Source organism: Rhinopithecus bieti, unplaced genomic scaffold (genome assembly GCF_001698545.2).
Source record: "Rhinopithecus bieti isolate Rb0 unplaced genomic scaffold, ASM169854v2 scaffold_36008, whole genome shotgun sequence".
NCBI lineage: Eukaryota > Metazoa > Chordata > Mammalia > Primates > Cercopithecidae > Rhinopithecus > Rhinopithecus bieti.
This window is the reverse complement of record NW_016816204.1, coordinates 3,298,244-3,321,433: the sequence shown is the minus strand read 5'-3', so window position 1 is coordinate 3,321,433 and position 23,190 is coordinate 3,298,244. Positions and strand designations below refer to the sequence as shown.

Below are 23,190 nucleotides of genomic sequence, written 5' to 3'. Positions count from 1 at the left end.
AAAAAAAAAAAAAAGGAGTAGTGGTGTCCACTCGGATCCCAAAGTTTGAGAAGTTGTACAGCGCCCGACAGGGGCACACATCCCCGTTCATAATTCTTTGTGGCTATTTAGGAATGGGATAAAAACATTTTTTTTCTTTCAATTTATCCTAAGATTTTAGGATGTAAATATTTACAAAGCTGTTGGGATCTAATACATTCCTGTTAGGGACTTCTTTTTGGCCTTGGGATAGCTTAAAAAAATTACTGATATGCTAAAAATCAAAACGTTTCTGCATCTCTGCCTAGTGTTATTGTGGAGCAGCGCCTGGCAGGGTAAGCATCCAGGAACCCCAAGACCCCATCATTCTCCCACCCAGCTGGCACCTATGCAGCCTGGCCATGGGTCGCTCTCATCCAACCCACCTTTCAAGCCTTCCTCAGTCACCGGGGCCCAAGCCAGGGCCAAGGAGAAGTGAGGGCTCTGCACAGGCCCTGGCATGCCCCACACTTACTCCCTTACTGTTTTTTGTCGTTGTTGTTTTGGAAACAGAGTCTCACTCTGTCACCCAGGCTGGAGTGCAGTGGTGCAACATCCACTCACTGCAACCTCTGCCTCCCGGGTTCAAGCAGTTCTCCCACCTCAGTCTCCCGAGTAGCTAGGATTACAGGTGCACACCACCATGCCCGGCTAATTTTTGCATTTTTAGTAGAGATGGGGTTCCGCCACATTGGCCTGGCTGGTCTCGAGCTCCTGAGCTCAGGCCGTCCACCCACCTCAGCCTCCCAAAATGCTGGGATTACAGACATGAACCACCGCGCCCAGCCTACTCCCTTACTCAAGTTGCATTCGCTGTGCACCTGCTGTGTGCTGGCCAGCAGAGTCCACTCGTGGTCCCTCCAGGCAGGAACCTCAGGTGGGCCTTTCATTCTTCCTTATCTCCTGGCAGTCTCTGCTTCCAGGACACCTAGGGTATAGGGACACAGCAAGAGGGCAACAGCTACATCGAGAGCCATCCAGTGCTGCTGCAACAGAGAGGCACAGAGGGGACACTTGGCCTGCGTCCCTGCCAAGGCCAGAGCTGAATCTTTGCACCAGGGCTGAGAGGAGGGGCAGGGTGGGAAGAGTGGGGCGGTAGGGCTGCCAGACGCAGGGCCTGCCGCACTAATGGATGTCTAATGTTTGCTTTCCTCAGTCATGTCTGCACCCACTTTATAAATGGTCTGCGTTAGAGTTATAAAACAAAGTCATAATACAGCCTGCAGTGCTGCAAAGCACAGAGGCAGCTGTCACCCCGGGGCTGGGGGCGGTACGGTTAGAAGATGGGTGCAGGCACGTGACATGCACCCATGGGCCCCCATGCCCCTTCTCCTGTGGCTGTGACCCACCCCCAGAGGGAGGCTCAATCCTGCCATTTCACAGATGAGCTGCCTGAGGCCAGCAAGGGGCTGGTTCAGACCCAGGGGCCTCTGAGTCTGAAGGCAGAGCTCTATCCCACAGCCCTCAGGGCTGAGATGGGAGACAAGATGCTGGTGGTCAGTGGTGGGCATGGAGGTTCTCTGCTGCCCAGATGCCCTCCTGGCTCCATCCTGCTCCCCCAGAGCTGCCTGGCCTGGCAGGGAAGCCTCAGTGGCCATCTCAGGGCGTGCACAGCAATCAGCTCTCAGGCCACTGGAAGCCAGTTCAGTTCAGCTCCCTGGGCTGTGATCAAGTCACTGTGTCATCTCATCAAATCCCCAAGCAGCCCCAGGGGGCTGCCAGTTTGCCTACAGTGAACGTGTCCCTGTACCTGGTAGTGGGAAGCAGGTGTCAGAGAGCCCTGGCCTGGCCTCAGGAATCTGCCTTGCTGTTCCCACATTAGCTGCCTGCTCACTGGGTGGCCTCAGGCAAGTCATGGGAACCATTTGAATGGTCTTCAGTTTCCTTTGCTTTGAAATGAGGACAGTTCCAGCCTTGCTGGCCCCTTGATGAGAGAGCCCTGCGGACTATGGAGTTCTGGCCACTGTCAGGGTGCTATTAGGATTCCCGGGTGTGGAGACGCCCACACCGTTACAGAGCTACATCAATGATAGGTGGTGTGGAGCCTGGGACAACAGCCCAAACGGTGAAGTCTTTTCTCAGGTTCAAACTTTTGATCTGCCTCTTGTTAGCTGTGTGACCTTGGACAAGTTGCTTAACCTCTCTGAGCCTCCATTTACCCATCTCTAAACTGGGGACTAATAGAACATAACTTACAGGGTTGGTGCCAGAATCCAATAAGTTAACAATGTAAATTCCTGCAAACATAGCACCTGATACTGGGTAAGCATTAGTTGTTCTTTCAATGCAGCAACATGTACCTACTGTGCGCCAGGCCCCACCTAGGCATTCATGCATGCTTATCTCATGCAATCCTCAGAGCAGCCCAGAGACAGGGGAAGGGTGTCCACCTCTTGTGCTCATCAGGCATAACGAGGTAAGAGTTAAGGTTCTCTCCCTGGGCCCTACAGAACATGCTGGATGGAGCTGGAGTCATGAGTCATCTTATTAGTTCCCCCGCCCCCACCCCCCATACACACTGGCCAGGGCCTAGGCCCCAAGCCCGTGATAGTTATGCATTTTCTCCCACGCTCCCCAGTCTCAGCAGGCTCTCCTGGTCCGCAAAGAGAAAGCATAGTCAGACTTTCTGTTCTTGGGAAACCAGGTGTCCCCTTGGCCCCTCTGCCTGTAGGGGGACTCCCTAGGGCCAAATATGGCCTTCTAGACCAGAACAAGTGCATGCTCCCAGTGGCCACACAGGCCTCCCGGGACACCACCCTCCCACTGCCTCGGCTGTAGGTGGGGCCTCTAGCTGGAGGGGCTGGGCAGCCATGCACCACCCTACAGCTTCATTCACTGTGTCCTCTGGGCAGTCAGCAGAGGAGGATAGGCCCCCGACAGCTTGTGCCCAGCCACCTGATCATTTGGCATTTGGCGCTGGAAAATTCGTTTTCCAAGGTGTATTGTAAACCAGCAGCTCGGCGGCCTGGTTTCCCCACTTTTGGGCACTGGCGGTGGCCACACCCCGCTTCCTGTTTGTCTGCACCTCCTGAGGTGCAGTTCTTTCCAGGGAGACCGGGTGGGCCAGGATTTCCATTTGGCCCCCTTCGTGGGAGGAGATTGCCACAGGCACAGCCTCGTCTGCTCTGAAGTCTCTTCATCCATTGTGCTGAGGGCTGGGGTGGGGGTTGGGAAGAAGAGGCCAAGGGATGGGTGAGAGCCACAGACCATGGGAGGTGAGCTCTGTGGGGAGGCTTCTGGGACGGAGGGCTTCCCCTGGGGTAGGAGACCTGCAAGGGGCTGAGCACCACGGAGTCCAGGCCTGGTTCAGCCGGCTCACCCCACCCCTGCCCCGCAGCCCTGACTCCTGTCCTGCTTGCCAGCCTGGCAGGGGCTGCAAAGGGCAGCTGTGACTCCAAGGCACAGCTGGCCTGGTTTGAGCTCCAGCCCGAGCCCCTTTTCCAGCCCATTGCGTCTGGTGGCGTCACCATGAGGAACTGGATAGAGGCCTGGCAGGGACAATGGAGCAGACGCTGGGGGGTGCCCAAGAGGTGTCCTCACCCAGACAGATTGCCTCCCCTCCCAGGACCTCCCTGGCCTCTCCATCTGTAATGAAGTACAATCACACACCATCTCAGAGCGGGAACTGGCTCTTTATAAAGCCTAGCCTCTTAAAAGCAGGGCAAGATGGGAAACTGAGGCCGCAGGAGTGCCAGACTTGACCCTGGTTGCAGACTGCGTCCCCAGCAGGGCTCTGGCTGCCCCACCTCTGCCTCCCCTGCCCTCTTCATCAGCGGTGGGCCCCCGGGGTGGGTGAGGGGTGCCACAGGGCCCTCCCAGCACACAGCCTCATGGAGGTCTCCACTCACTCTGCAGGCACTGATTCCGGCAGCGAGGTGCTCCCTGACTCCTTCCCGTCCGCGCCGGCAGAGCCGCTGCCCTACTTCCTGCAGGAGCCACAGGACGCCTACATTGTGAAGAACAAGCCTGTGGAGCTCCGCTGCCGTGCCTTCCCTGCCACGCAGATCTACTTCAAGTGCAACGGCGAGTGGGTCAGCCAGAACGACCATGTCACACAGGAAGGCCTGGATGAGGCCACCGGTGAGCCCACCCCACATGCCTGGACCCCCCAGGACACCCCAGGCCCAGAGGCACAGGCCTGGCTCCATGTGAGACTTCACACAGCCATGGTGCCCCCTGGTCCTCAGTTCCCCACCACCCACCCCGGGCTTCACCTTGGATTAGCATTTCCGCAAATGCTGGCCACGTGTCCCAGCCTGACTTTGGGACCATCCCCACTGCATTCGATAGTACCGAGTGCCCTGTGAGCCCTCACTCCCTTTCCATTTTCTCTCCATCCTTCTGCTTCTGTCAGGGAGCAAGTTCCCGTCAGGTGGGGGCTCTTGAGCCCTCCCAAACACCTGCCAATCTCCCTGTTTAACAAAGAGGGCAGGTTTCTGCCTCACGGCCCTGGCACCCCACGGCACCGACCCAGAATTCAATGCAATCGTTATTTTTACAGTTCCTTCTGTTTGTGGAAAGTGATACTGGTTTCCATTCACAATAATGATACGGCATTTCCTGCGTTGAAATAAATTGTTTTAGGTTAAAAAGAAAAAGTTGATAGTATTAAGTAAATAACCATTCAAGTGGTGCTGGGATGTAGCCCAAATCTGGAGGGAGAGAGGAGAGCAGCTGAAACTGGGAAATGCGAGGAAGTGTGGGGTCCCTTCCTTCTTGGATGTGTGGGGGACCCTCGGTACTCCCAGAGGAGGAGGCAGAGCCCTGGGGTTCCCCATATCTCCCAGAACTGAGCCTGCCCCCAGGGTGCCCTCGAGTCTAAGTGAGGGGCTCTTGCTCACTTGCCACCAGGTCCCTGTTGATAGTGCAGAGTCCTCAGGGCGAAAAGCCCTTCCTGGGGCTTAAGACAGGCAGGTGGGACCCCCGCTTCAGTCACCTGACAGAGCCAGCCCACCCCAGACTCAGGGGCTCCCGGGTGGCCTTCCTGGCTTTTATTTTCCCGTCTCTTTCTGGATCCTTTGCTTTCTCTTTCTTCGGCTCTCTTGATTTCCCTGCCTCTCCCTGCTCATTTCTCCCTCTCTCTTTTCCCTATGTGCCTGCTTTCCTTTCTTTTTCTCTCCCTCCCCCTCTCTCTGTCTCCCTGACATGCTGTGTCACTGTCCTTCTTTCCCCCTTCTTTAGTTTCTGTTTTGTCATGTAAAGCTCACAGATTTCAGAACCAGTCAGGCTTAAAACCATACTCCAGAATGTACTCAAGGTCACTGAACCGTATTTTACAAATAGTTAAAATGTTAAGTTTTATAGAATATGTATTTTACCACAATTTAAACATAATTTTAAACAATAGATTTGGAGTCCCATGCTCACCCAAAATATAAAAATAGAAAAGGAAATTTTTTTTTTTGAGACAGAGTCTCGCTCTGTCACCCAGACTAGAGTATAGTGGCATGATCTCGGCTCACTGCAACCTCTGCCTCCCGGGTTCAAGCAATTCTCCTGCCTCAGCCTCCCGAGTAACTGGGACTACAGGTGCCCACCACCACACCTGGTTAATTTTTTGTATTTTTAGTAGAGATGGGATTTCACCACGTTAGTCAGGATGGTCTCGATCTCCTGACCTCATGATCCTCCTGCCTCGGCCTCCCAAAGTGCTGGGATTACAGGTGTGAGCCACTGCACCCAGCCGGAAAAAGGAATTTTTAAGGGGAAACTAAACAACACATATTTGCCAGCTGCCCCCACTCTTTGACTGAGTGACCCTGGGGAAGTCACTCGACCTCTCTGAGCCGCAGTTCTTCTATTTGTAAACTGGGAAGTTGACTGAAGGTCCTGGTGAGGGTAGAGCCAGGTGGCACACATAGCACAGAGCAGCATGCCAGGGCCCAGCAGGCAGTCAATAAACACCTGCTTCCTCTGTCCTCTTTCTGGGCTTTCCTTGGCCTCTTTCTCTCAAACGGTCCTTACCTCTCTGCCCACTGAGCTCCTCTGGCCTGTATCAGAGGTGAGCCATCGGGGTCTGGACAAGGCAAGGGAACAGTGTGCCTGCTAGGGCCCCTCACGGGCCGTTAGTATAGTAATAATAACCCTGTGATTATTACTAATAATAACAGCATGGCTCTTACTTCCCTGCCACCAGGCACACAGGCCCTGCCAGCCCTAGAAATTGGGGCACTGTTGTCCCCATTAGCTGCAAATAATGGGCAGAGCTTCCCTGGCAGTGGTGGGGCCTGATTCTACTTCAGCCTCCTCCTCTCTAGCCCTGGCTTTCCCTAGCACTCTCTGAGGCCTGAAAACAGAAGAGGATGACTGGAGGCCAGGAGAGGCAGAACAGCCCCCCACCAACTTGTGCCAGATCGGGGCAGGCAGCCCAAGCCTGGGTGTCCTGGTCCAGACATTGCTATGCTTGGGAGGGCAGTCTGGTGCTGGGCCTCAAGCCTGGGACACCGGAGGTCCCCGTCCTATGCTCCCTGCATCTCTGCTTGCTGGTGATCATGGACGAGGTGTCACGCCTCCTCCCTGGTGGTGGTTTCCTTCTGTCCAGCTGTTGGTGCTGCTGAAAACTTCTTGCATGGATGACCCCCTTAAAAGGGCCCGCTCTTCCAGGTTCACAGTCTAGTAAGCAAGGGGCAGGGCTCTGCTCCCTGGGCCATGCAGCATTGACTGTGGAGCCAGCCCCTGGGCAGCCATGGCAGGCAGGCACTGCCACCCACCCCTGAAGCAGCCTCTTCCCTGGATGGCAAACCCCTAGCCGCCTCCCATTTAGATCCTTGGCCATCAGGATGGGGCTGTCCCCCCTGTCTGGACTCCCTGCACAAGGACCCCACCCTCCTCAACAATAGGAGAGTTGCAGCAGTGACTTTATCAGGAGAGGTCCAGAGAGGAGTTGTGGGTGAGGGGACCAAGCTCTAACCTGGGAAAGACACCAGGGAGCTGACCGCTGTGCAGCAGTTTGCTGGGGGACTTGGTGCCTGCCACCAACCCTCTCTGGGCCTCAGTTTCTTCAAAGGTAACAGAAGAAGCTGGTTAAGATCCAGATGACTTGCCAGAGTATATTTGTGTCTGGCCCGGGCTGGGCGTTGTGGCGGAGTAGTCACCATAACTTGTTTAGAGTTTACCTTGAGACTTTACTATAATGAGGGATCTGAGGCTCAGAGAGACTGAGTAACTTCGCAAAGGTCACCCAGCTGGGGTTTGAGGGTGGGGCCAGGATGCAAATCTGTCCAGCCATCCAACCCTGTCCTTACCCACCATGCCACCGGCTGTGCGTACCTTAACAATCCATGGTGCAATGAGAGGATGAGATAGGACACATTGTGGCAGGGAGGAGCAGCTTTAGCAATTCTGAGACACGAGGCAGTCAGGGAGGCTTCCTGGAGGAGGAAGAGGCCTCTATAACCTTTGGGGAGGAACTTCAGATGAATGTCCCCACTCCTGGCAGGTTCCCCCCTTTCTTGAGCATGGAGGGCTTCATTGAGGGATGGTTGACTGAAATCCTAGTGACCCTCTTGTGTAGGCTGGTAAGTCCCGTTATGTAGGAAGTTTCCCAGGCCCTGACCAGGGAGCCATTGAGAGATGAGGGGCTCCCTGGAAGAGGGACCTCCTCAGCTCCAGGCCCACATGGCCTGAGTAGTGATCAGGGAGAGCAGGTGTCCCACCTCTGCACGTGCTGAGCCCCCTTTCTGTGCCAAGCCCTGGTCCACAGCAGTGAGCAGGACAAAGCCCCATCTTGTTCTCCTGCAGGAGACAGACATTTAACACATGAATGCGTCCATAAATAATCTGAGTCCAGCTAATGGTGGGTGCTGGGAGGAGATGAGGCTGGGTAGGAGAGTGATTGCTGCATAGACAAACTTCGGGTGCAGTGGTGGGAGTGCTGAGCAGTGCTGGGAGAGCTGTGGGTGAGGTGCAGGGTAGAGGGGGCTTTCCTTGGGAAGTGAGGCTGATCTGAAATCTGGCAGGGACAGAGAGGCCACTGGGCCCAGAGGAGACAGAAGAGTTCCAGGCAGGGGACTGATGTGCAAGGGCCCCGTGGCTCTGTAGCCACAGAGCCAGGGAACATGAGAGCCTGGAAGACACCGGGTGAGGCTGCAGTGGGGTGGGGACGGTGGATGCACAGTGCAGCTCAGAGCCGCTCCTGGGGATGACCCTATAGGCCTGCAGGCCACTGAGAGCCCGCATGAAGGGTCTCATATCAGGGAGGAATGACACACCGCTTGTGCATTTTGGAGATGACACTAGCTGCCAGGTAGAAGATGCATTGGAAGGGCAGAGGGCTTGTGTTAGCCACTGCAATGTGCAGGTGAGTGGCCATGAAGCTTGGGCCAGGGTGGAGACAGGAGACAGGAGGAATGGATGGAAAGGGGCACTTGGGTGAGAGAGCCAGCAGGACCCGAGGTGGAAGGCCTGGGGTGTCCTGTGCCTCACATCCTTGCTTTGCCCCTGCCCTCTGACGGGACTCTCTTCTCCTCCCAGGCCTGCGGGTACGCGAGGTGCAGATCGAGGTGTCGCGGCAGCAGGTGGAGGAGCTCTTTGGGCTGGAGGATTACTGGTGCCAGTGTGTGGCCTGGAGCTCTGCGGGCACCACCAAGAGTCGCCGAGCCTACGTCCGCATCGCCTGTATGCCACCCTGACCCCTGCCCTGTCCCTGCAGGACCCTTCCCCATCCCCGAGGATGCTGGAGAGGGAGCGTCACATCTGTGGGGCCTCCTCCAGCACCCCTGGCTGAGGGTGCCTGCGGCAGAGACATCCCAGCACATGGATGCCAGCTCAGAGACGGCTCCTAGACCCAGAACCTGGGCCTCTTTTCATCTACTTCTGTATAAAACAAGCTGGCAGCTTCCTCCCCCATCCTGAGCCACTATGTGCTTAGGATCCCAGAGTCAGGGAGGGAACCCTGTTCCCCTAAGTCTGCCTAGTGAGGCCCCTCCTTTGGAGAAGAGGAAATTTCCCAGGCAAAGGACAGGTGGGCCCATGAACAGTTCCCTGGGTCTGCACTGCCACCCAGTGGCCACAGTGTAGCACATCAGGTTCCAGTTCCCGCACCTGACTGCCTTGGGACCCTCTCCCTTCTCCCAGACCTGCGCAAGAACTTCGATCAGGAGCCTCTGGGCAAGGAGGTGCCCCTGGACCATGAGGTTCTCCTGCAGTGCCGCCCGCCGGAGGGAGTGCCCGTGGCCGAGGTGAGCGGGGATGTAGAGACCACTGAGCACAGCCCTGTGGCCATGCCTGCGGAGGCCAGGCAGGCACGGTATTTACCATCAGCCATGGTGCTAGTCTCCCAGAGCCCTACCCCTTTCACAGATGAGATCGAGGCTTGGGAAAGAGGAGAGAACTGCCACCTCTGCAGAACACAGCAATGCCAGATCCCAGCTGGGTCTGCCACAGGCATAACCCCACAGGATGGGGTGGCTAGGGCAGAAATCCCCGGAACTCAGGAGCTCCTTAGGTGGACCTTCAGCTCAGTCTCGATCTCCTGCCCCATCCGGAACCCAAGGCCCCAGCTTTCTGGATGCCAGAGGGTCCCATCCTGCATGTGTATGAGTGTGTTCTCCCCCACGAGCTGGTCACCCCTTCCTGAAACCACACAGTCTTTGAATTGCCTGTCCTCTCTCGCCATCCTTACCTCTGTTCCAGACATACTCCCTGCACTGGTGGTCCAGGGAGTAGAGCTGCATCTCAGCTTTGCCCAGTGGAGTGGACGGTTGGGGTAGTCAGGACCCTGACTTCCAGCCTGGGATCAGCCCTGTCTGATCCCAAAACCGTGCACTTATTGCTCAGCCTCTCCCAGCCCAAACCCTCCTCTGCACAGTGGGCTCAGACAAACACCCCTGGCCCATATATGCTAGGCACTTGGCATGCTGGTCTCTGCAACAGCCCTGCAAAGTGGATGTCACCATTCCATCCTACAGCAGGGAAGCAGGGCTGGGAGGGGCCCAGTGGCCACCTAGGGTGAGGTAGCTGGTGAGTGGCAGAGCTGGGGTTTGTACCCAGGTCTGCCAGACCCGGGGACCTTCTTCCTATCACCTTCCAGGCTTTTCATCCTGGCTAGTAGAGCCGGGAGGAGTTAATGATAAAGACACATACTCCTGGCTAGCGCTTATTTAGTTAGCTTAACTCAACTTATTCTGAGTACTGTTCTCGGCACCTTACACATTCTGACTCATGTAATCCTCACGATGGATCCCTATGGGGTAGGTGCTATTCAGTTCCATCTCACAGTCGATGAAATTGAGGCCCTGAGTGGTAAGTCCCCTCCCAAGACCACCCAGCTGGCAAATAGCACTCTTAACCCTGGAGCTGTACAGTGTCCAGTCCCACCCAGGCCCTGCCTCACTGCCATGACCGTGGTGTGGACCCAGGTAGAACTGCCTTTCTTCTGTTTATGGTCAGACCTGCCCTGGGCCCTCACTGCCCCCTCACTCCCACTCTTGCAGGTGGAATGGCTCAAGAATGAGGATGTCATCGACCCTACCCAGGACACCAACTTCCTACTCACCATCGACCACAACCTCATCATCCGCCAGGCCCGGTTGTCAGACACTGCCAACTATACCTGCGTGGCCAAGAACATCGTGGCCAAACGCCGGAGCACATGCCCACCGTCATCGTCTACGGTGCGGGGCTTCAGAGTGGGAGGGGCAGACACGGCAAGGAGGGAGAGAGAGCCTGGGCGCTAGGTGGGACCCCTGGCTTGGTAGGAGGATGCAGCCCAGAGAGGCGGAAGTGAATTGCCAAGGTCACAACACAGCAAATTCCATGGCAAGTTGGAACATTCTGGGTTCCCAGCATAGGAGCATCCTCAGTTCTCAGGGATGCCTGCCTAACTCTGAAGGAGAAAACCAACTCTCCCAAGTCTGGGGGCTGAGGCAGGACCAATCAGTTAGCCCAGAGGCCTGTTTTCCTTGTAGAGTTAGGGACCATGCCCCAGGCTTGCTGAGCTGTTTCTGCCTCTCCCTGGACCCTGTGGGGTGGGAGGAGTGCGAGCCACAGCTGAGGGCCGACTTACAGAGTTTCTAGAAAGAGCTGTACTAGGTTCCAGCTCCAGGCACGTCCAGGCCCCATTACTCCCGGGATGAGCTAGGCAACTGCAAGCCGTTTTCTGGACCTTCCTTGCCCATTTACAACCACAGGTGGGGCAATAGAAAGCTGACTTCCCGCGTCCCCTCTGGCTGCTGATGATTGCCAGCCCAGCTCTGCCTGCACTTCGGAGCTCCCTCACACTGTAGCAGATGGGGTCTCACCAGAGGAGGCCAGCTCAGCAGAGGAGGCCTCGTCAGGGTTGAGGCAATGGGTTGCGCGGGAGGGCGAGGCGTATCGAGCCAGGACAACCAGGGTAACAGCCTGCCTGCCTTGCGGCTGAATGGTGGCTGGTCCAGGTGCAGGCAGAGTGGTCGCCTCTGCTCCAACCGCTGTGGCCGGAGCTGCGCAGAAGCGCACCCGACCTGCACCACCGCCCCTACTCAACGGAGGGGGCCTTTTGCGAGGCCAGGCCTTCCAAAAGACCGCCTGCACCACCATCTGGCCCGGTAAGGCTGCCTGCGTCCATGCCCAAGCCCCCCTGAACTGCCCACCTTCTGTATTGGTGCCAGAGCCAGACAGCCATTCCTCTCCCTAGCATGGAAGCAGAAGGTGCCTTGTCCCAAGGGCCACGCTGGCTGCCCAGGCTGACCGAGGATGCTCTGATCTCTGACTTGGTCTCTGCCCTGGGCCCGCTTGGTTGAGATGGAGGCAGAGGTGTCTGAGTGGTGGCCCTTCTCCCTACCTCTAGCTGGGCTCTTCTCTCCAAGCTGAGGGTTCTCAGTGTCAGTGTGTCGCCCAGGCCAAGGTTCAGAGGGACAGCCTCTTGCCCTAACTGTTAAGACACACAGTGCCACAACCCTATTCAACTGGGACAGCATCCCCTCTTCTCTCTGTGTGCAGCCCTCTGCACTCCTACCCACAGATGTGCTGGTCTCGCCCTGGGTTGTATTGTTTGTGCCTACACTGTTTTTTCTTTACCCTGGGTTTGTGTCTGTGTGTGTAAATGTGCACTGGGCTTATCTGTTGATGACCTTATGCATCTATCGTACCTCCTTTGTTCCACTTCCAGGTGCTCTGGCTGTTCATGCATGGGGCTATGTGGATATCATGTGATTTCTCTGTGTGGCCAATGTGTCTGGTTCCTCATTTTCCTTCCCAGTTGTTTATGCATGCATGTTTGTTGGCACATTGCTGTGTTTTCACATGTAATGGTTGTGCACATGTCTGCTGCACATGTCTGTTGCGTGCCCATACTCCCGATATGCCATGCTCTTACAGTTGATGGGGCGTGGACGGGTGGAGCAAGTGGTCAGCCTGCAGCACTGAGTGTGCCCACTGGCGGAGCCGCGAGTGCATGGCACCCCCACCCCAGAACGGAGGCCGTGACTGCAGCGGGGCGCTGCTCGACTCTAAGAACTGCACAGATGGGCTGTGTATGCAAAGTGAGTCACAGGGAAGGCGGGGCCCTGGGGGTGGGGACTCTGGAGCCATGTAAGGGTCCCCCAAACCCGGCCCCATGCCTCAGTGCCCAGCCTGCAGCGTGGCAGTCCTCAGGGCCTCTGTCCCCCCACCGCATCCATCATCTCATCTCATCCTTCCCATTGCCTTCTCTGCCACTGTTTCCCTGTCACCTATGTCATTGTCTTTCCCTTTATTTCCCTTGACAGATAAGAAAACTCTAAGCGACCCCAACAGCCACCGTAAGTCCCCTTTCATGGCTGTCCTCTTTCCTCTGGGGGATCCCTGGTTCTCTTTGGCTGGCTTTTCCCGGGATCAGGGTACAGGGCAGGGAGAGCTGAAGGTGCCGCCCTACCCACCCGCCATGGGATCATCTACACCTGACACTGCATGTGTCTGCATCTCCATCACTGGCAGACAGGCAAACCCTTGGCTGACAGAAAAGAAAGGCCCTAGGACACCCTACACTCGAATCACCCCAGCAGCTGGGCCAAGCCTCCCAAATGGTCTGTGATGCCCGCTGCCCTGCATCAGCTCCAGGGGGCGTGCCCTTCAGCCCCAGAGGCTGCACCGCCACTGCAGTCATACCAGAGCAGCAAAGCCACTTGAGCAGATTGGCCCATGGTAATTAAACCACAATTTCCAGATAGTTCTGGAATCATAAAATCAGTGAGGCCCTTGGCCGAGCTCACTGGGGCTCGGGCTGGGGGTGATTCGAGTGTAAATCACCAGGCAAGTGGCCCCAGTGTTAGTGAGGGCAACAGGAGGCAGAGCCAAGCTGGGGGAGCCATTTCTTTACTGAGCCAGGAGCCCAGCCCTGAGGGATCCTCTGGGGAGCCCAAGAGTGAGGGCTGCTGAGGAGAGATACTGGGGGACAGAAGTGGGAAGTGGGCAGACATCCGGGGCTGGGAGCCATGCCCTGCCTTGCTGAAAGCCTCAGGCTGACCCCAAGTGCAGGGTGTGGAGGACTCCAGGCAGAGGAAGCAGGCCTACTTCTCTGAGGGCCCCCCAGGGAGGGAGCGCATGGACAGGTGCTTCCTGGAGCTCCCAAAGGAAGCAAGGGGAAGAGCAGCCATCTTGGCCGCCAATTTTGCTCTCCCTGAACTGTCCAGTGTGGAAGCCACCAGCCACATTTGGCGTTTAAACTTTTATTTAGCTTATTTAAAATTAAGTAATTTTTAAAAATTCAGTTCCTCAGTGGTACTGGCCACATTTGAGTTGTTCAGGAGCCATACGTGGCTAGTGGCTGCATACCAGACACTGCAGACAGAGGATATTCCACACTGTAGAAAGCTCCACCAGAGAGCCCTACTTCAGACCCTGCCACTTTGACCTTGAGGCTTCCTGCCTGGCCGTGTTTGCCTGGGGGAGGAAAGTGTAGCCATGGGTTGCCTCCCTGGGCCCATCCTTCTCCCCACATGCCCACCTCTTCTCCACCACATTGCTGTGCATCTCATTCCACTCCTTCAGCTCCCCATCCCTCCACCTCCCACCCTCAGAGCATGGAATGGAAGAAGAGTTCAGAACAGCTACTTACAAAGATAACAGAGCCAGAAGAGCTTATCCACGTACCAAGCTAACAGAGCCAGGGCCTTTGGTCCTATGGAAATTGCTGCAGACTCAGGTTTCAACCCCAGCGGTCACAGGGCAAATTATGTAGCCCCATGGCCCTGAGCCACAGACCCTGTCTCCTCAGCAGCGAGCAACGAGTTAACACATGGCGTAAACATGTTTGTTCTTTTCTTCTCATGCCACAACTAGAAGGGCAGTAAGGCAGGGACTTCGAGCCCATTTTACTGATAGAGAGGTTCAAGGCTAGCCTGAGGTTGCCAGCCTGTGTAGGTGGGGCTCAGACTGAAACTCAGCACCGTGCTGGTTGGCCCTGGGCCCTGCCCTTTCCAGGGACCCAGGGCCTCCCTGACTCCCCAGGGCCTGGTGTCTGTACTGCCCCTTATGTGGTCCTCCTGTCCCCGCAGTGCTGGAGGCCTCAGGGGATGCGGCGCTGTACGCGGGGCTCGTGGTGGCTGTCTTCGTGGTCGTGGCAATCCTCATGGCGGTGGGGTGGTGGTGTACCGCCGCAACTGCCGTGACTTCGACACAGACATCACTGACTCATCTGCCGCCCTGACTGGTGGTTTCCACCCTGTCAACTTCAAGACGGCCAGGCCCAGTAAGAACCTGAGGATGTCTGGGGTGGTTGGCAGAGGCAGGATACCCAGAGGGCTCTGGTGGTACCCAGACCAGAGCCAGGCTCCTGACTCCCTCCCGGGGTTTTCCGTAGAGATAACTATGTGGATGGGTATGGATTAGAGAGCTACAGAGAAGGAAGGGAGTGACCCAGGCTGCGGGATTCCCAAAGCTTCCCGCAGCTGGCAGCAATTGAGCCTTTCACAGCTGGACATTTGGGTGGGATTTTGCAGTGGGAGCTGGGCCAGTGAGATGAGGCACAGCTGGGTCTGACTATAGCCCCTACTCCTGCAGACAACCCGCAGCTCCTACACCCCTCTGTGCCTCCTGACCTGACAGCCAGTGCCGGCATCTACCGCGGACCCGTGTATGCCCTGCAGGACTCCACCGACAAGATCCCCATGACCAACTCTCCTCTGCTGGACCCCTTACCCAGCCTTAAGGTCAAGGTCTACAGCTCCAGCACCACGGGCTCTGGGCCAGGCCTGGCAGACGGAGCTGACCTGCTGGGGGTCCTGCCGCCAGGCACATACCCTAGTGATTTCGCCCGGGACACCCACCTCCTGCACCTGCGCAGCGCCAGCCTTGGTTCCCAGCAGCTCTTGGGCCTGCCCCGAGACCCGGGGAGCAGTGTCAGCGGCACCTTTGGCTGCCTGGGTGGGAGGCTCAGCATCCCTGGCACAGGTGAGCCCCTGCTCTGCTTGTGTGTCAGCCTGGCCTCAGCACCTCCTCTGCGGACTGCCCCCACACCCATCCAGCAGAAGGTAGTGCTGCCCTAATCCCATCTCAGAGATAGGGAAAAGGAGGCCTGGTGGCAGGAAGTGAGTATAAAATAGAGAGGTCTGACTAGAAAAGCTAGGCTTCAGGCCTGCCTGTGCCCTCACTAGGGCAGNAGGTTTCAACCCCAGCGGTCACAGGGCAAATTATGTAGCCCCATGGCCCTGAGCCACAGACCCTGTCTCCTCAGCAGCGAGCAACGAGTTAACACATGGCGTAAACATGTTTGTTCTTTTCTTCTCATGCCACAACTAGAAGGGCAGTAAGGCAGGGACTTCGAGCCCATTTTACTGATAGAGAGGTTCAAGGCTAGCCTGAGGTTGCCAGCCTGTGTAGGTGGGGCTCAGACTGAAACTCAGCACCGTGCTGGTTGGCCCTGGGCCCTGCCCTTTCCAGGGACCCAGGGCCTCCCTGACTCCCCCAGGGCCTGGTGTCTGTACTGCCCCTTATGTGGTCCTCCTGTCCCCGCAGTGCTGGAGGCCTCAGGGGATGCGGCGCTGTACGCGGGGCTCGTGGTGGCTGTCTTCGTGGTCGTGGCAATCCTCATGGCGGTGGGGGTGGTGGTGTACCGCCGCAACTGCCGTGACTTCGACACAGACATCACTGACTCATCTGCCGCCCTGACTGGTGGTTTCCACCCTGTCAACTTCAAGACGGCCAGGCCCAGTAAGAACCTGAGGATGTCTGGGGTGGTTGGCAGAGGCAGGATACCCAGAGGGCTCTGGTGGTACCCAGACCAGAGCCAGGCTCCTGACTCCCTCCCGGGGTTTTTCCGTAGAGATAACTATGTGGATGGGTATGGATTAGAGAGCTACAGAGAAGGAAGGGAGTGACCCAGGCTGCGGGATTCCCAAAGCTTCCCGCAGCTGGCAGCAATTGAGCCTTTCACAGCTGGACATTTGGGTGGGATTTTGCAGTGGGAGCTGGGCCAGTGAGATGAGGCACAGCTGGGTCTGACTATAGCCCCTACTCCTGCAGACAACCCGCAGCTCCTACACCCCTCTGTGCCTCCTGACCTGACAGCCAGTGCCGGCATCTACCGCGGACCCGTGTATGCCCTGCAGGACTCCACCGACAAGATCCCCATGACCAACTCTCCTCTGCTGGACCCCTTACCCAGCCTTAAGGTCAAGGTCTACAGCTCCAGCACCACGGGCTCTGGGCCAGGCCTGGCAGACGGAGCTGACCTGCTGGGGGTCCTGCCGCCAGGCACATACCCTAGTGATTTCGCCCGGGAAACCCACCTCCTGCACCTGCGCAGCGCCAGCCTTGGTTCCCAGCAGCTCTTGGGCCTGCCCCGAGACCCGGGGAGCAGTGTCAGCGGCACCTTTGGCTGCCTGGGTGGGAGGCTCAGCATCCCTGGCACAGGTGAGCCCCTGCTCTGCTTGTGTGTCAGCCTGGCCTCAGCACCTCCTCTGCGGACTGCCCCACACCCATCCAGCAGAAGGTAGTGCTGCCCTAATCCCATCTCAGAGATAGGGAAAAGGAGGCCTGGTGGCAGGAAGTGAGTATAAAATAGAGAGGTCTGACTAGAAAAGCTAGGCTTCAGGCCTGCCTGTGCCCTCACTAGGGCAGAGGAACCTTGGGCCAGCCACCTTCTAAGCTTCAGTGTCTCTGTTGTGTGAGAGAGAATAGTACTATGTAGTTCAGCAGACCTACAAAGCACTGTCCTAGAACTAGCAGCAGAGGGGCAGGGGCGCCCATCTTAGTTTGCAAAGCCAGCAATTAACAGCTTCCCAGCATCATACACTAAGCTAGGAGTAGAGCTGGCACTTGGACCTCCAGACCCCATAGCAATGTCAGAGACCCCTGTCTTCCTAGACAAGCCAGCACTGATCAGTGGCCTGGCCTCTGCCTGCATCCAGTTCCCAGACCCCCTCCCACCCCTGGCTGGTGACCACCTGGAGCTCAGGAGATATCTTTCTCTCCCAGCCCCAAGCTGGGGCCAGTTTCCCAAACCCCTGTTCTCCTGAGCTCCTGGACTCCCTGCTGACCTCCCTCTCCCACTAGGGGTCAGCCTACTGGTGCCCAATGGAGCCATTCCCCAGGGCAAGTTCTACGAGATGTATCTACTCATCAACAAGGCAGAAGGCACCCTGTGAGTAGAGCCCCAGCCGCTGCTCCTTTTTCTTCCTCCCATCCCTTCCTGCATGCCCACCCTTGGCGCCCCTTCTAAGCCTGATGCTAAGACTAAACAGTCCTCCAAGGAAAGCATTAATCTTACTGGGTCCATATTTAAAACGTGCAGAACCAATACCATAAATCGTAAAACTCAAAGGCAATTGACAAGCTGGCTACAAGTATGACAGAGGGCTGAATATCCTTACTATGTAAAGAGATTTTGTAGATCAATAAGAAAAAGTAAACATCTCACTGTGAAAATGGGCAAAGGATGTGAACAAGTGATTCACACACACACTCTCACACAAACACACTGGCCAGTAGGTTATGAGAAAATGTTCAGTCTAATTTGCGGTCAGAGAAAACTAATGAAAAAAAACACAAGGTATATTGGGATTTTATTATTATTATTATTACTATTATTATTAAGGAATTTGCAAGGACCTTTTTCCAAATGATAATACCCTCTTGCTGGCAAGAGGGTGGGAACATGGCCTTCTGTGGCACGTGGGCGGGAGTAGAGATTGGAACCAGCTCTCTGGAGGGCACTTTAGCGTGATCTATTGAAAACCTTCCAAGATTACACAACCTTGGAAAATGTAAGCAAGGAATTTTGAGCTATGATAATATTGCAGTGAAACAGCAAAAATCTGGAAACAACCTCAAGGTTCATGCCATTTTCTTTGCCTCCTTTGCCCCCATGACTTCTGGGAATGCAGAGTCCTGAGTGGCAAAGAGCTGCCCTCCACCTCCCAGTCCTGGGCAGACTTGGGAGCCCAGCAGGAGCCTGCACCTTTGCCGAGCTCTTCACTACCTCCCTCCTACCCTGTGTCCTCCCCCAGCCCACTTTCAGAAGGGACCCAGACAGTATTGAGCCCCTCTGTGACCTGCGGACCCACAGGCCTCCTGCTGTGCCGCCCCGTCATCCTCACCATGCCCCACTGTGCCGAAGTCAGTGCCGGTGACTGGATCTTTCAGCTCAAGACCCAGGCCCACCAGGGCCACTGGGAGGTGAGGAGCCAGGGTGAAGGTTGGCCCAGCTCTCCCAACCTGCCCAGGGAGGCAAAAGAAAGCCCTTTTCCTCTGGCCCAGCCTCAATAACTGTGACCACTACCCCACCCTTGCTGTCCCCTACAGGAGGTGGTGACCCTGGATGAGGAGACCCTGAACACACCCTGCTACTGCCAGCTGGAGCCCAGGGCCTGCCATATCCTGCTGGACCAGCTGGGCACCTATGTGTTCACGGGCGAGTCCTATTCCCGCTCAGCAGTCAAGCGGCTCCAGCTGGCCGTCTTCGCCCCCGCCCTCTGCACCTCCCTGGAGTACAGCCTCCGGGTCTACTGCCTGGAGGACACGCCTGTAGCACTGAAGGTAGGGCCAGCTGCAGGTGCCCACACAGCCCTGGCCGGCCAGCTGCATGATCCCTGCCAGCATCCCCCGCCCCAGGCTCATGGGCCTTCCCAGGAACCCTTCCCCACCACCAGCCTTATTAGGTTACGCATGCAGCCCTCACACACTGAAACAGCCTTGGGCACAGGGCCTGCCTCACCAAGATCCAGGTTAGAGGTGGGAGGCAGACCAGGGATCCCTGAAGGCTCTGATGGGGTCTGCCCCAGGACCAAGGGGGCATCAGACCAGGAAGAGCTTGGGCTGGTGGGGAGGGTCTCTGGGAAGGCTGACATGTAGGAGTTTCAGCAGAGAGGAGTGAAGAGCATTCCAGACTGACGGAAATGATTGTGTTTCATATGCGTTTCAGCTGAAAGGCATAGGGAATGTGTAAATGTAAGGGCAGGAGCGATGGGCAGGGCTCAGCCTCCCAGGAGCCTGTGCCAAGGAATTTGGAATCCACCTGGCAGGAAGGGGAATGGACCTGGTAGACACCTGTTCACAGGTGCTCTTTAGAAAGCCCCTGTGGCTATACTTGGGGTGGGTAGATGAGAGGGGCTGGACCCTGGGCCACAGGGAGTGACAGCAGCCAGGAGAGGCGGGGCTGGATGCTATGTGTGCTCAGTGGAATGGACAGACCCAGTAACTGATGGGATGGGCAGTGGGAGGGGAAGTTAAGGCTGACAGCCAGGCTCCTAGCATGTGTAGAAGGATGGAGAGCCATGCCCCAAGTGAAGGAAGGGTCGTGCAGATGAGGGGTGGTCGAGACAGGAGGGAGGGAAGTGGAGGGGAGGGTCTTTTAGCACCTAGAGCCTGATGATCGCAGGTATGGAGCCCTGTGTTAGCACCACTATTCCCTGCCAGCCTCAGAGCCCTTGTGCATTCCCCCATTCTCAGGAGCTCAGGCTCATCCTGATGTAACCCTGGAAGTGTACAGATACTTGGCCGTGTGTGAGCCCGTTCCCCTCCCTCCTCCCATCTGCCCTCCTCAGCGCCTCGTGGTCCTTTCCCATGGCTCCATGTACCTCCCATTTCTGCTCCCTGGCCCCATCCAGCTCCTTCATCTCCCAGGCTCATGGGACTTGTCCCAAAGCCCACACTGCAGACAGCATAGGTGAAAGAGGCCCACGGGAGAAGGAGTGTCCCTTGCTGGGAGGACACTGGCTTGAGATGCCAGTGGTCCTGCGATGGGTGGGAGGTGCCTGGAAAGTGCTCCTGCAGCTGGACCTCTTGGTCCTGGGGCATTGGCTAATGGCCAGCTTTGGCCAGAGTGCTATAGAAATCAAGAGGGAAGTTACCAGGTTTTGGCCTGATGGCATTCTTTGTTTATTCAACCTCCATCCATTATCCATCCATCTGTCCATCTGTTCATCCATCCATCCGTCTTTCTGTTCATCTGACCATATACCCATTCAGTCAGCAGCCCATCTGTTTACCTATTCATTACTCATCTATCCATTCATTTATCTTTTCTTCCATCTTTCTATTCATACACCCATCCTTGTATATCCATCTGTATATTCACCTGTCTATCTTTCTAGCCATCAATCTGTTTATCCATCCATCTGTCCATTTATTAGTCCCTCTAGCCATACAGTCATCTATAGATTCATTCATCTAGTCATCTTTCCCACTGTCTGTCCATCCATCCATCATCCATTCATCTTCTCACACCATAAGCCCTCTGTGAGCTCTTGCAAATGCCCAGCCACGCACTCAGATGGGCCCCTGCCTCCTGCCCTGCAGAGTGCAGCAGAAGAGGCCCATTGGCCAAGTGTGATGGGTTCCCCTTCCCCATGCCCCTGGCCCACAGGAGGTGCTGGAGCTGGAGCGGACTCTGGGTGGCTACTTGGTGGAGGAGCCAAAACCCCTGATGTTCAAAGACAGTTACCACAACCTGCGCCTCTCCCTCCATGACCTCCCCCATGCCCATTGGAGGAGCAAGCTGCTGGCCAAATACCAGGTGAGGGCTGGGCTGATGGGTGGGGAGGGGTAGCACTTAAGGGCTGCCCGGGAAGACCAGCTCCCTCCCGGGCTCTGCCTCCCAGCTCTGCCCTGTGGCCTTACCCCTCCCTGGGTCTCTCACTGTCTCTGTCTTCTCCCAGCCCAGTCTCCAGGCTCCCAGCCATCCCCAAGCACATCCCCAAATTCAGGGCAGTGGGCAGCCACATGTACACTTCTGCCCTGTCACATCCCTACATGCACAGACGCCTGTGCCCTTCATCCTCACAGAGGCTCCCCACCGTCCAGGGCATGCCCTCCTGGCAGACTCTCCCTCTCATCTCTGACAGCCACAGCCTGCTGCTGCCCACCCAGCAGCACCTGAGACCATGAGGCCCCCCAGCCCCCAACACACACACACCTGTGCCTTTCCTTCCCTCACGTACCCTGCCTCAGCTCCCTTCTGGAACTGAGGGTCTGACACCAACTCAGCTGGCTAGCTTAGGGCACTTGACCTCTCCCCATCTGGGTGGAGAGAACTGAAGTGCCCACCGAAGCTCCCTGAGCTCTCCCTGAGCCTCCATTTCCATGAGGACAGGGCAGGCTGGCCTTGCCTGCCTGGTCCTGACCCCCTCCTCCTGCAGGAGATCCCCTTCTATCACATCTGGAGCAGCAGCCAGAAGGCCCTCCACTGCACTTTCACCCTGGAGAGGCACAGCTTGGCCTCCACAGAGCTCACCTGCAAGATCTGCGTTCGGCAAGTGGAAGGGGAGGGCCAGATATTCCAGCTGCACACCACACTGGCGGAGGTGAGGGAAGGGGGGCCAGATATTCCAGCTGCACACCACTCTGGCAGAGGTGAGGGAAGGATGGCCAGATATTCCAGCTGCACACCATGCTGATGGAAGTGAGGGCCAGAGGACACCTCTAGGGTTTGGGGCTGGGCTGCAGCACGGAGACTCCTGTAGTTCCCTCTCACCTCCCAAGTCTAAGCAGACATTTGGTCATGTTTTGCTAACAAGCATCATGTATTGATTGAGTGCCATTCACATGCTTGGCATATACCAGAAAACTTACATGATCTCTCTAAATCTTCACAAGTACCGGGAGATGCATGACAGATATGATCCCCACTTGGGAGGTGAGAAAGTAGGTTTTAGGAAGGGCAAGGATTTGCACACTATGCACCAATGGCAAGACTGGATTTGAACCCAGGTTGATGCAAGGACCAGGTCTATGGTTCTCAACCGTTATAAACCTGGATTGAGATTAAAACTCAGGCCACCCAGGGTGACAGCACTAGATCCTCCTCATGGGGCATTTTAAAGAGCACTGGATACAGGTCTGGACCGAGGTCTGCCACTAACTTGGCATGTGGCCATAAGCAGGCCACTCCCCTTTTCTAGACTTCACTTTCCACCTGTACAAATGGGTGCATGTGGATTAGACTGTGGCTGGGGCTCCTTGGGGCTTCCTAACTATGAGGCTGCATCTGCATTTGCCTGGGGCCTTAGATAAGCATGGTGCACCCCCTGAGGCCTGGAGGATGTCCATGCAGGCCTTGCCCTTGGGAACCGACCCTTCAAGGGAGAAGCCCCTGCCTGAACAGTGGGAACCTGTCCAGAGGAGGTGGGAGTGACTCAAGGCTCAGTGAGCTCACAGTCCAAGGGGAGGGAGGCTGGAGAGCAGTGCCCAGCGCTGTGCCCCTCTCACTCTTGGTCCCCACCCTTGCAGACACCTGCTGGCTCCCTGGACACTCTCTGCTCTGCCCCTGGCAGCGCCGTCACCACCCAGCTGGGACCTTATGCCTTCAAGATCCCGCTGTCCATCCGCCAGAAGATATGCAACAGCCTAGATGCTCCCAACTCACGGGGCAATGACTGGCGAATGTTGGCGCAGAAGCTTTCTATGGACCGGTGAGTATCCCAAACCACAGCCCACCCCCATCTGCCTTTGTCCTCAAGGTCTCACAGGGGCAGGCAGGGCAGGCAGCCTGACAGCCAACACTAGCTCCCAGACCAGCCGCCCTTTTGCCACCATTTGTGGCAAATCAGGAACTCAGGATTGGATATGCAAAGTTCAAGAGTCCTGCTCCCTTGAGGAGCATCATGCTCAGAGCACTGGTCCTTGAGCCGGGCAGACTCTCAGGCCCCGCTCTTTTCCCATTGTGCGGGGATAACGCTCCACCTGCCCATCTCACAGAACAGCAGGAGACTCAAAGCCAGAGCATCAGCTCGGTGCCATCGTCAGCACCTGGTGTCTAGGACAGAGAAGGTGCTCCGG

At 56.5% G+C, this 23,190-nt stretch overlaps 1 protein-coding gene across 1 annotated transcript in view; it reads left to right on the top strand.

Moving 5' to 3' along the window:
* UNC5B (unc-5 netrin receptor B) overlaps positions 1-23,190 on the top strand; it is a 91,853-nt gene that overhangs the window by 64,278 nt on the left and 4,385 nt on the right. The window contains 17 exon segments of the mRNA XM_017854647.1: positions 3,874-4,098; positions 8,491-8,634; positions 9,094-9,197; positions 10,452-10,618; positions 11,358-11,465; positions 11,467-11,543; positions 12,316-12,330; positions 12,333-12,479; positions 12,705-12,737; positions 15,931-16,125; positions 16,438-16,827; positions 17,470-17,557; positions 18,423-18,591; positions 18,718-18,951; positions 20,780-20,929; positions 21,552-21,716; positions 22,642-22,823. Of these exon segments, the coding sequence (XP_017710136.1) occupies positions 3,874-4,098; positions 8,491-8,634; positions 9,094-9,197; positions 10,452-10,618; positions 11,358-11,465; positions 11,467-11,543; positions 12,316-12,330; positions 12,333-12,479; positions 12,705-12,737; positions 15,931-16,125; positions 16,438-16,827; positions 17,470-17,557; positions 18,423-18,591; positions 18,718-18,951; positions 20,780-20,929; positions 21,552-21,716; positions 22,642-22,823 (2,593 nt within the window).